Genomic DNA, 12987 nt, shown 5'->3' with positions numbered 1-12987 from the left:
AGGGACCTGGCTGTAGGAGAGGGGGATGAGTGTAAAGAAGAAAGGGAGTATGTTTTATTGGAAGGCAAAGACAGAGGAATGTTTGTAATTAGAAACTAGGTCAAACAGTCTGAACTTAACCAAAGCCTATAGGCTACAAGTGGTGACGCTTGTTGGGATTCCATGACTCCTAATAGTCCCATGCGATGAAATCGGGAGGGATACTATGGATCTGTCTCCATCCATATGTTAATACGTCTGTCACACGCTATACCTCAGACACTGCTGACCTGATTTTGACAAAACTTGGTTGAATGATGCGTCTTGACATCAAGAATCTGCATTTACAAAATTACACTGATTGGCCCAAGGGGGCTCTATAGTAATCAACTGAAATTCCAAACTTTTAACAAGCATATCTCCTGTCCGGTTTGAGCTACAGTCATTACATGTTGTACATACAGTAAATGGAGTCCCTCATGAGGAAGAACTTTCCCATAAGGACCTATAAGCTCCGGACATTAGATTTTCTACAAAGTTGACCTTTTGTCCCCCACCAAATTTTGAACAAGCATATATCATGCCCTGTTTTCCCATATTGACGAATCTTGCATGAATGATGCTTCTTGCCGTCAACATCCGGCATTTATAAAATTACACCAATTGGACCAAGGGTGGAGCTATAGTAACAGCAACACTTGATTGTTTGTTTCTCTCTCTCATTAATCTACCCAACATAAATTAAAATAATTGTCACTAATTGGCCCAAGGGGGAGTGCTCTATCATTCGTGGGGGATGACATGTTTATGGTTGCCTTGTTCTATTTTATAGCCATTACATTGGAAGCTGAGAAATGCCATTTGGTGTGAGGCTTAGTCCCTCTGAGAAAACATTGCAGTGTTTCCTCTGTAAACATTGAATTACATTCAGGTGTGAAAGTAGATACTGTTTATTGCCAGTATGGGACCCACTATGTGTGCACGCACTTGGTGGTATATTGGCCATATACCACAAACACCCAAGGTGCCTTATTGCTATTATAAACTGGTTACCAACATAAATAGAAAAGTTAACAAGTATTGTTGGGTCATACCAGATGTATATTGTCTGATATTCACACGGCTGAAATGCTGTTTCAGCCAATCAACATCCAGGACCCAAACTACCGGGTTTATAATTTGCATTATCAAATATAATCTCATATTACTGTGTTAAAATAACTGTTCAGTGAAAATCACACTTTTAATCACACCCTGTCATAAATGCTGGATAAACAATACTAATGAATTATACATTACATACCCTGCAATAGAAGGAAATCAGTCAATTGGGCTGGCGTGGTTACCTGTTGTTACATGTCCTGTGTGGCTCAGTTGGTAGAGCATGGTGTTTGCAACGCCAGGGTTGTGGGTTCAATTCCCACGGGGGACCAGTACGGAGAAAAAATATATGAAATGTATGCATTCACTACTGTAAGTCGCTCTGGATAAGAGTGTCTGCTAAATGACTAAAATGTAAATGTAATGTGTTTGTGAGGCCGGTTGGACATATTGCCGAATTCTCTAAAATGACGTTGGGTGTGGCTTATGGTAGAGAAATTAACATTAAATTATCTGGAAACCGCTCTGATGGGCATTCCTACAGTCAGCATGCCAATTGCACAGTCCCTCAAAACTTGTGGCATTGTGTTGTGTGACAAAATTTAGTTGTTTGGTCCCCAGCACAAGGTGCACCTGTGTAATGATCATGTTGTTTAATCAGCTTCTTGATATGCCACACCTGTCAAGTAGATGGATTACCTTGGTAAAGGACGAATGCTCACCAACAGGGATGTAAACAAATTTGTGCACAACATTTTAGAGAAATAAGCTTTTTGTGCATATGGAACATTTCTGGGATATTTCATTTCAGCTCATGAAACATGGGACCAACACTTTACATGTTGCGTTACAATTTTTGCTCAGTATACATCATTGGTCTCTCTACACAGCGCTTTTTATTGAAGAAAAAATACTTGTTCATGTAGTCATACCAGAGACGGTATAGTCATACTACTCCACTCCAGTAGACGACGATAGGCTAGGGGTAGAGCACTTTCTTTACAAACCCCAGCAGATATACTTTTGAAGAAATGGGAAAACTCCATTGGAACTCCATTAACGCCAATTATGTTCGTTGCCCAAGCATCGTCAATGGGCTATATTATGTGTATATATATACTTAATATGACATTTTACATGTCTTTATTCTTTTGGAACTTCTGTGAGTGTAATGTTTACTGTTCATTTTTATTGTTTATTTCACTTTTGTTTATTACCTACTTCGGTAATGTTAACATGTGTTTCCCATGCCAATAAAGCCCTTGAACTGATAGTACATTGTGGGCGACTATGAGGCAAAGAAAGCTCTCATTCAAGTAGTGAATGGGAGTCAATTGGGTGCTAGCTCGAAAACCCAACATTAGTATACATTTTGTCAACAAGAAGTACAACATTACACATATTTTCCGACATGTGAGATAATTAACTTGTTCTCTGTACTATCATATAGCTTTGGAATCGTGACTGCCCGTACTTTTGAGGAAAACGGGCAGGTTTCTCGACTCGTTCCCTTACATTGAGAAGGGATTGCGTGACGATTAGTTTAGAAACCGCGTGACGCAGCATGACAACGTCAACGCGATTGGTCGACAGTATGCTGGATGAGTCCTGTCTCTAATATTTCTGCCACAAGCTGGCTACCAAGACTTCTTCTGCTGCTAGCAAAGATTCTTCGGAGCTGTAATCGGAGACTTTGGCCAATACATAACTGGTAACATTTCGATTCATGGAACTGGGAATGAAAACAATTTAAGATTTAACAACATGCACTGTAAAATAGTTTATCTTCAGTCGAACAGTTAAATTGAACCGTCAACAAAAGCCAGCTAGCTAGCTTGCTAACTCCGATGCGCCTCCACGTCTAATGTGGCTGCTAGCTAATGGAAACTAACAATGAACGTCATTGGCTAACTAGAGTGATACAATTAATAATCTTTTTTTTTTTACTAACTGTCTGTAATTAATAAATGAATGTAACAATGCACTTTTTACTTAAAGGTGTAACTATCAATCGTATTAAGCTGCATTTAATTAATCTCATTGTTTCGTTAACTACTTAGTTAGCAAAGTAGCAAGGTCGAAACCTAACGTTAATATTAGCTAACGTTGGCTATGCACTATATCTTGTCCGGTACCTAGCTAACTAATCAAGACTCCCTCTTTTGTTCCAGTTGTATTTATTATTTCGTCAGCCCTTCAAAGGAAACCAGGATCCGTCGAGAGATGGGAGGTAATTAGCTATGCATCGTCTTTTCCGGTCTCCTGAAAAGAACTGCTTGGCACTAACACCGTTGTCACAAATCACGATATGGATTTCATAATATATTAATGAATGTAATTGTGCATGACTGGATCTCGTCTAGATTATTTAATTTTCCTCTTTAACCTTTAACTCTCAGAACCTGCTCATCTCAGAGATTGTCCTCTGGATTGCAAGGTGTATGTAGGGAACTTGGGCAACAGTGGAAACAAGACTGAGTTGGAGAGGGCGTTTGGGTACTATGGCCCTCTGCGGAGTGTGTGGGTGGCCAGGAACCCCCCAGGTTTTGCCTTTGTCGAGTTTGAGGATCCCAGAGATGCAACCGATGCTGTGAGAGAACTGGATGGACGGTAGGCCTCAAGGGGAAATTCACTTGATTATTTGAGTCATAGCTCATGACACAAACATTGAAAGAATATTCCAGTTTAACTTGTGATTCTGCAATTGCTCCATGTGAACAGGACGCTGTGTGGCTGCAGAGTGAGAGTTGAATTGTCCAATGGGGAGAAACGCTCGAGGAGCCGTGGCCCTCCTCCCTCCTGGAGCCGTCGCCCTGGACGTGAAGACTACAGCAGCAGGCGCCGTGGGAGCCCGCCTGTCAGACGCCGGTATAATACATCACCTCTCATCTACACTTATTCTCACCCACTTTTAACATGTAGTCCTACAAGTGTTTATCACCTACCTTGCCAGTCAACCCCACACCCTTCCATCACATCTCCCTCACTTCCAACTGTTCCATATGTACTATAATTTCAATTTAAATGCTTGGACCTGACACACGATCCTGCACTGTAGGTTGGTTAGTGCCGTGATACGTTATAACCTTTTTTACTATGGACACAATCAGAGCTGGGAAATGTTAATTTACTCATCACAAGGGTTGGGTCCCCTTTTAACAGTGACAATTCAGGTGATTTTGAAAGGTTTAATTCAGGCATCATTTGTTTAGATCTAGGCAATACATTTTTTTAAATGACATTTTAGATAATTGGAACAATTAGGGGGCACTTGTTTGATCATTTGATTGCTATATGGATGTTAGTTTTGTTTCACTTTTCTCAGTTTGATTTTTTTCTATCTATATTAATAAAAATAAACCCCATTGCAGAGTCATCACCATCCCTCTTCTCACCACCCTCTCAGACAGTCAACTAGTCCTCTTACAGCATCATGTGACCCCTGACCAGCGCCAGCACCGTGCCCCACCCAATCAGCTTGGCTGGTGTCGTGTCACATGACCCAGGCATGGCCAGTCATGTTCCAGCCTATTGGTTCCTGAGCATGCAGCTCTCAGCCTCCTCCAACCTTAACCCAATCGGCATCGTCGCAGCCCACCTCACAATTCCGACCAATCAGCGATTTTAACTCCTTTCCCCAATTATCAACACAACTACCTACAAGCAGCACAGCAGCCCTCGGCTAACCCCAAAAAGACAGGGAAAATCTACAACTACTGTACCCCCTCCAGCCAACCAACTTCATATCTCCAACACTTGCAACTTGTGGCAAATCCTCTCTGCAAATTCTACCTCCCTCGCCATCAGTCTGGCTTCCTTGCGTCATTTCTATCTTGTGTCCAAACCTGAAAAAATAGTAAGTTCCTTTTCTCCTGCTTTTTGTAGTGTCATGCTTACCACAGGTTTGGTTTTACAGCTGCTTGATGGTATGAAATTGGCGGTCATGGAAATTGTCGTTTGAATTTAGTTTCAAACATCAACTTGTGAGTACAATAATAAGAATCTTGAATCTCCCTCCCATATTTCACAAATGAAAAGCTTTTATCCTTAAACTCAAAAGTTCTGTGGTCTTGGAGCTGCCCTGGTTAGCATGAACTGTATGAGGTCCAATATTGGTAGTGTGCCCTATGTACATCTATGCAACAAAACAGTACAGTATGTAGCTTAAGTCTGCATACCTGTACTTAAAAAATGTTCTCTCTAATTCATTCTCACTTGGTTTTATAAGCGGTCTCATTTTGACCTCAGTTGGTTGTCCAAGCATTCTGTCCTCTAGCAGGGGTGCAGAGAGGATGTCCTATTCTGATCTGTCTGCAGAAAGAGGAAGGCTGTGTGGTATTGTTAAATGATTGGAATGGTGTTTCTTCAGGGATAAGGAATGCCATATTTGATTGGAGTTGATGCCTTTATGCACTGTATAAACTGTTTTTCCTGCTCCATCCACCTCCAGCTCTCCTAGGAGGAGGAGCTTCAGCCGCAGTCGCAGCAGGTGAGCCTAAATGCCTTTTTACCCCAGCCTCCAACTTAATCAGTGTTCTGGTAACTAACTATAGTCTTCCTAACAAATATGAATATCTGTACCCAATAGTAGATCGGTCTAGTACAGATTAGGGGTGTAACGGTACACCAAACCCATGGGGTCACGGTTCTGTTTCGGTACAGCGGGAAAATTAAATGCCAACAGTTTCTGTAGTAAATGTTTATTTAATAAACTACAAAGTGGTGCTATTCCTTATTTACATGTATGATCATGAGTCCTGTAATGCCTGATCAAAGCACAATTAGGAATACCAACCCATTACTCAACACTAAAATAAATCAAAAAGAATTGTCACATGCACCGAATACAACAGGGGTAGACCTTACAATGAAATTCTTAGTTGAAGTTTACATACACCTTAGCCAAATACATTTAAACTCAGTTTTTCACAATTCCTGAAATTTAACCCTAGTAAAAATTCCCTGTCTTAGGTCAGTTAGGATCACCACTTCATTTTAAGAATGTGTAATGTCAGAATAGCAGTAGAGAATGATTTATTTCAGCTTTTTTTTCATCACATTCCCAGTTGGTCAGAAGTTTACATACACTCAATTAGTATTTGGCAGCATTGCCTTTAAATTGTTTAATTTGGGTCAAATGTTTCAGGTAGCCTTCCACAAGCTTCCCACAATAAGTTGGGTGAATTTTGGCCCATTCCTCCTGACAGAGCTGGTGTAACTGAGTCAGGTTTGAAGGCATCCTTGCTCGCACACGCTTTTTCAGTCCAGCCGACAAATTTTCTATTGGATTGAGGTCAGGGCTTTGTGATGGCCACTCCAATACCTTGGCTTTGTTGTCCTTAAGCCATTTTGCCACAACTTTGGAAGTATGCTTGGGGTGATTATCCATTTGGAAGACCCATTTGCGACCAAGCTTTAACTTTCCGACTGATGTCTTCAGATGTTGCTCCAATATATCCACATCATTTTCCTGTCTCATAATGCCATCTATTTTGTGAAGTGCACCAGTCCCTCCTGCAGCAAAGCACCCCCACAACATGATGCTGCCACCCCCGTGCTTCACGGTTGGGATGGTGTTCTTCGGCTTGCAAGCCTCCTCCTTTTTCCTCCAAACATAACGGTCATTATGGCCAAACAGTTCTATTTTTGTTTCATCAGACCAGAGGACATTTCTCCAAAAAGTACGATCTTTGTCCCCATGTGCAGTTGCAAACTGTAGTCTGGCTTTTTTATGGCGGTTTTGGAGCAGTGGCTTCTTCCTTGCTGAGCGGCCTTTCAGGTTATGTCAATATAGGACTTGTTTTACTGTGGATATAGATACTTTTGTACCCGTTTCCTCCAGCATCTTCACAAGGTCCTTTGCTGTTCTGTGATTGATTTGTATTTTTCGCACCAAAGTACGTTCACCTCTAGGAGACAGAACGCGTCTCCTTCCTGAGCGGTATGACGGCTGTGTGGTCCCATGATGTTGTGTACTATTGTTTGTACAGAAGAACGTGGTACCTTCAGGCGTTTGGAAATTGCTCCCAAGGATGAGCCAGACTTGTGGAGGTCTACCATTTTTTTTCTGAGATCTTGGCTGATTTCTTTTGATTTTCCCGTGATGTCAAGCAAAGAGGCACTGAGTGAAGGTAGGCCTTGAAATGCATCCACAGGTACACTTCCAATTGACTCGAATGATGTCATGGCTTTAGAAGCTTCTGATAGGCTAATTGACATCATTTTCTGGTATTTTCCAAGCTGTTTAAAGGCAGTCAACTTAGTGTATGTAAACTTCTGACCCTCTGGAATTGTGATAGTGAAATAATCTGTCTGTAAACAATTGTTGTTAAAATGACTTCTGTCATGCACAAAGTAGATGTCCTAACCGACTTGCCAAAACTATAGTTTGTTAACAAGACATTTGTGGCGTGGTTGATAAACAAGTTTTAAATGTCTCCAACCTAAGTGCATGTAAACTTCCAACTTCAACTGTACTTACAGGCCCCTAACCAACAATGCTGTTTAAAAAGTACAAATTAGAAATAAAAGTAACAAGACGTTAAAGAGCAACAGTAAAATAACAATGGCGAGACTTTATAAAGGGGGTACCAGTACAGAGTCAAAGTGCGGGGGCACCTGTTAATCAATGTAATTTGTACACTACCGTTCAAAAGTTTGGGGTCACTTCAAATTGTCCTTGTTATTGAAAAAGCACATTTTTGTCCAATAAAATGACAAATTGATCACAAATGCAGTGTAGACATTGTTAATGTTATGACTATTGTTGCTGGAAATGGCAAATTTTGTGGAATATCTACATAGGCGTACAGAGGCCTATTAACAGAAACCATCACTCCTGTGTTCCAATGACATGTTAGCTAATCCAAGTTTATCATTTTAAAAAGGCTAATTGATCATTAGAAAACGCTTTTGCAATTATTTTAGCACAGCTGAAAACTGTTGTGATTTAAAGAAGCAATAAAACTGGCCTTTAGACTAGTTGAGTATCTGGAGGATCAGCATTTACGGGTTCGATATCAGGCTCAAAATAGTCAGTCATTTACAACATTAGAAATACAGTATAGAACATTGTTAAACAATTTAATGGACAAAAAAATGTATAAAGACATTTAAGTGACCTCAAACTTTTGAACGGTAGTGTACATGTAGAGTTAGTGACTATGCATAGAAAAGAGTAGCAGTGGTGTAAAAGGGGGGGAATGCAAATAGTCTGGGTAGCTATTTGATTAGATGTTCAGGAGTCTTATGGCTTGGGGGTAGAAGCTGTTTAGAAGCCTCTTGGACCTAGCCATGGCGCTCCGGTACCGCCTGCCGTGCAGTAGCCGAGAGAACAGTCTGACTAGGGTGGCTGGAGTCTTTGACAATTTTTAGGGCCTTCCTCTTACACCATCTGGTATAGAGGTCCTGGATGGCAGGGAGCTTGGCTCCAGTGATGTACTGGGCCGTCAGCACTACCCTCTGTAGTGTCTTGCGGTCGGAGGCCGAGCAGTTGTCATACCAGGCAGTGATGCAACCAGTCAGGATGCTCTCGATGGTGCAGCTGTAGAACCTTTTGAGGATCTGAGGACCCATGCCAAATATTTTCAGTCTCCTGAAGGGGAATAGGTTCTTCACAACTGTCTTGGTGTGCATGGACCATGTTAGTTTGTTGGTGATGTGGATACCAAGGAACTTGACACACTCAACCTGCTCCACTACAGCCCTGTTGAGTGGGTGTGTGCTCGGTCCTCCTTTTTCTGTAGTCCACAATCATCTCCTTTTGTCTTGATCACGTTGAGGGAGAGTTTGTTGTCCTGACACCACACGGCCAGGTATCTGACCACCTCCCTATAGGCTGTCTCGTTGTTGTCGGTAATCAGGCCTACCGCTGTTGTCATCGGAAACTTAATGGTGTTGGAGTCGTGCCTGGCTGTGCAGTTGTGGGTGAACAGGGAGTATAGGAGGGGACTGAGCACGCACCCCTGAGTAGCCCCTGTGGTGAGGATCAGCGTGGCAGATGTGTTGTTGCCTACCCTTACCACCTGGGGGAAGGCCCGTCAGGAAGTCCAGGATCCAGTTGCAGGGGGAGGTGCTTAGTCTCAAGGTCCTTAGCTTATTGATGAGCTTTGAGGGCACTGTGGTGTTGAACGCTGAGCTGTAGTCAATGAATAGCATTCTAACATGCAGTGAGGGGGAAAAAAGCATTTGATCCCCTGCTGATTTTGTACATTTGCCCACGGACAAAGAAATGATCAGTCTATAATTTTAATGGTAGGTTTATTTGAACAGTGAGAGACAGAATAACAACAAAAAAATCCAGAAAAACGCATGTCAAAAATGTTATAAATTGATTTGCATTTTAATGAGGGAAATAAGTATTTGACCCCTCTGCAAAACATGACTTAGTACTTGGTGGCAAAACCCTTGTTGGCAATCACAGAGGTCAGACGTTTCTTGTAGTTGCCCACCAGGTTTGCACACATCTCAGGAGGGATTTTTGTCCCACTCTTTGCAGATCTTCTCCAAGTCATTAAGGTTTCGAGGCTGACATTTGGCAACTCCAACTTTCAGCTCCCTCCAGACTTTCTATAGGATTAAGGTCTGGAGACTGGCTAGGTCACTCCAGGACCTTAATGTGCTTCTTCTTGAGCCACTCCTTTGTTGCCTTGGTTGTGTGTTTTGGGTCATTGTCATGCTGGAATACCCATCCACGACCCATTTTCAATGCCCTGGCTGAGGGAAGGAGGTTCTCACCCAAGATTTGACGGTACATGGCCCCGTTCATCATCCCTTTGATGCGGTGAAGTTGTCCTGTCCCCTTAGCAGAAAAACACCGCCAAAGCATAATGTTTCCACCTCCATGTTTGACGGTTGGAATGTTGTTCTTGGGGTTATAGGCAGCATTCCTCCTCCTCCAAACACGTTGAGTTGATGCCAAAGAGCTCCATTTGTCTCATCTGACTACAACACTTTCACCCAGTTGTCCTCTGAGTCATTCAGATGTTCATTGGCAAACTTCAGACGGGCGTGTATATGTGCTTTCTTGAGCAGGGGGACCTTGCGGGTGCTGCAGGATTTCAGTCCTTCACGGCGTAGTGTTACCAATTGTTTTCTTGGTGACTATGGTCCCAGCTGCCTTGAGATCATTGACAAGATCCTCCCGTGTAGTTCTGGGCTGATTCCTCACCGTTCATGATCATTGCAACTCCACGAGGTGAGATCTTGCATGGAGCCCCAGGCCGAGGGAGATTGACAGTTCTTTCGTTTCTTCCATTTGCGAATAATCGCACCAACTGTTGTCACCTTCTCTCCAAGCTGCTTGGCGATGGTCTTGTAGCCCATTCCAGCCGTGTGTAGGTCTACAATCTTGTCCCTGACATCCTTGGAGAGCTCTTTGGTCTTGGCCATGATGGAGAGTTTGGAATCTGATTGATTGCTTCTGTGGACAGGTGTCTTTTTTACAGGTAACAAGCTGCGGTTAGGAGCACTCCCTTTAAGAGTGTGCTCCTAATCTCAGCTCGTTACCTGTATAAAAGAAACCTGGGAGCCAGAAATCTTTCTGATTGAGAGGGGGTCAAATACTTATTTCCCTCATTAAAATGCAAATCAATGTATAACATTTTTGACATGTGTTTTTCTGGAATTTTTTGTTATTCTGTCCTTCACTGTTCAAATAAACCTACCATTTAAAATTTTGGACTGATCATTTCTTTGTCAGTGGGCAAATGTACAAAATCAGCAGGGGATCAAATACTTTCTCCCCTCACTGTAGGTGTTCCTTTTGTCCAGGTGGGAAAGGGCAGTGTGGATACAATCTCTATTGTACTCATCTGTGGATCTGTTAGGGCGGTGTGCAAATTGGAGTGGGTCTAGGGTTTCTGGGATAATGGTGTTGATGTGAGCCACAGACGTGAGTGCTACGGGTCGGTAGTCATTTAGGCAGGTTACCTTAGTGTTCTTGGGCACAGGGACTATGGTGGTCTGCTTAAAACATGTTGGTATTACAGACTCGGACAGGGAGAGGTTGAAAATATCAGTGAAGACACTTGCCAGTTGGTCAGCGCATGCTCGCAGTACACATCCTGGTAATCCGTCTGGCCTTATCCAATTACGATATTGTCTCATTGCTGCAATTCCCCAACAGGCTCGGGAGAGGCGACGGTCGAGCCATGTGTTCTCCGAAACATGACCCGCCAAACCGTGCTTAACACATGCTTGCTTAACCCGGAAGCCAGCTGCACCAATGTGTCGCAGAAAACAGTTAAGCTGATGACCGAAGTCAGCCTACAGGCGCCCGGCCTGCCACAAGGAGTCGCTAGAGCACGATGAGCTAAGTAATGCCAAACCCTCCCCTAACCCGGACGACGCGGGCCAATTGTGTGCTGCCCTATGGGACTCACGGTTGTGACCTGGGATCAAACCCAGGTTTGTAGTGACGCTTCAAGCACTGCGATGCAGTGCCTTATACCGCTGTGCAGCCCCATAGGGTCTAGTTATCGTAAGCCATAGCTATTTACTCGAGGTGCATAGGCCTACAATGCGGTGTTTATTTTCTGTATTCAGGTTCACAGGGTTGACCGAACAGAGCTTCCGCGCTACGTGTACCGTTACACCCCTAGTACACATGGTTCTCACATTAATACTAATTGGGGCTGTCTAGTTTCAAGTGACCGTTCTTCAAATGTAATAATCCTGATGGATATCTGAATACATGTCAGTACATTGGAAACACTAACTTGTTCTTCTCTAGGTCTCTGTCAAGAGATCGAAGAAGAGAGAGGTCTATCTCCAGAGACAGGAACCATAAACCTTCAAGATCCTTCTCAAGGTCTCGGAGGTAAGTGTGCGTGTGTTCGCTGGCGTCTGTATTGACAGGCATCTTCCTATATAGACTTGTATTTTTTAGGCCTATGGATTGTAGTAATGCATTGTGCAAGTTATTCTTGTTTCTGACAACTTCTGTTTTTTTTTTTCTGTTTTTTTTCAGCCGCTCCAGGACCGCTGAGAGAAAGTGAGTGTCTGACAGTCTGAACTCAGTCCAAACCTGAGGATGTCTTGTATAGAATCAGGTTCTGGATGAGTGCATTTCATTTTTAAATGATTAACCTTTTTAGATTTGTGTTTAGGTGAGACAGCCATGTCTGTCCATCTGTGAAACGACTTTTTTGGAAAGCTGTATAGTTCAATTTACTGTCTTTATTGTACCAAAATGTCTCATTTTCACTTGTTTAAGCATACAGATGACTGACTTACTGTCCAACTACACCTAACACATTGTCCAATAGGGGCAGGGGTTGGTTTTGAACATTCAGTCCAGCCTTAATATAGGGAGTATCTGTCAATGTGGGAATAACATAACTACATTATTTGTTTCTGTTAAACTGTTTGAAGAGATTGAATTAAACATTTGGTAACATGTTTCACTGGGCATAACTCTTTGCATTATTGAATGATGTAGAATTTTGATTGTGACACTGTACGTTCTTGGATGGGAGATGGAACGGATAAAGTGTAACTCAAAAGCTTTGTCATTAAATTGTTCTTCAAATGGAAATTTGTCTAACTCAGCTTGAGTACATCCCATTTTAACTTCTCCATATTTAATTGATTGACTGATTTGTTGAGCTCTACCCACATTGCAAGTACAGTGCATTTGAAAAATGTATTTAGACCCATTTACTTTCTCCATTTTGTTACTTTACAGCCTTATTCTAAAACGAAGTACCCTTTTCTCAATCTACACACAATACCCCAAAATGACAAAGCAAAAACAGGTTTTTAGAAATGTTTGCAAATGTATTGAACGTTAAATTAATAAATAAAATCATTTACTTAGGGTCGTTGTGCTGTTGGAAGGTGAACCTTCACCCCAGTCTGTTGTCCTGAGCACTCTGGAGCATGTTTTCATCAAGGATCTCTGTACCT

At 42.3% G+C, this 12987-nt stretch overlaps 1 protein-coding gene across 2 annotated transcripts; it reads left to right on the top strand.

The window, feature by feature from the left end:
• Positions 1-2543: 2543 nt before the first annotated feature.
• Positions 2544-12482, top strand: LOC106583545 (serine/arginine-rich splicing factor 3-like). Of its 2 annotated transcripts, none has more exons than XR_001323548.2 (7): positions 2544-2791; positions 3252-3310; positions 3480-3690; positions 3802-3948; positions 4452-5569; positions 11813-11899; positions 12050-12482. XR_001323548.2 is itself a non-coding variant. In XM_014167849.2 (7 exons), exons 1-7 carry the CDS (start codon positions 2682-2684, stop codon positions 12075-12077), a joined length of 681 nt encoding a protein of 226 aa, XP_014023324.1. In that variant the 5' UTR covers positions 2544-2681; the 3' UTR covers positions 12078-12482. The 2 variants fall into 2 exon arrangements, 1 of the variants encoding a protein (XP_014023324.1); XM_014167849.2 differs by having other exon boundaries at positions 5531-5569.
• Positions 12483-12987: the final 505 nt, after the last annotated feature.

This window comes from Salmo salar, chromosome ssa22 (assembly GCF_905237065.1).
Source record: "Salmo salar chromosome ssa22, Ssal_v3.1, whole genome shotgun sequence".
Classification (NCBI taxonomy): Eukaryota; Metazoa; Chordata; class Actinopteri; order Salmoniformes; family Salmonidae; genus Salmo; species Salmo salar.
Note: the sequence above shows the minus strand (reverse complement) of the source record. Positions and strands in the feature narration are given on the sequence as shown.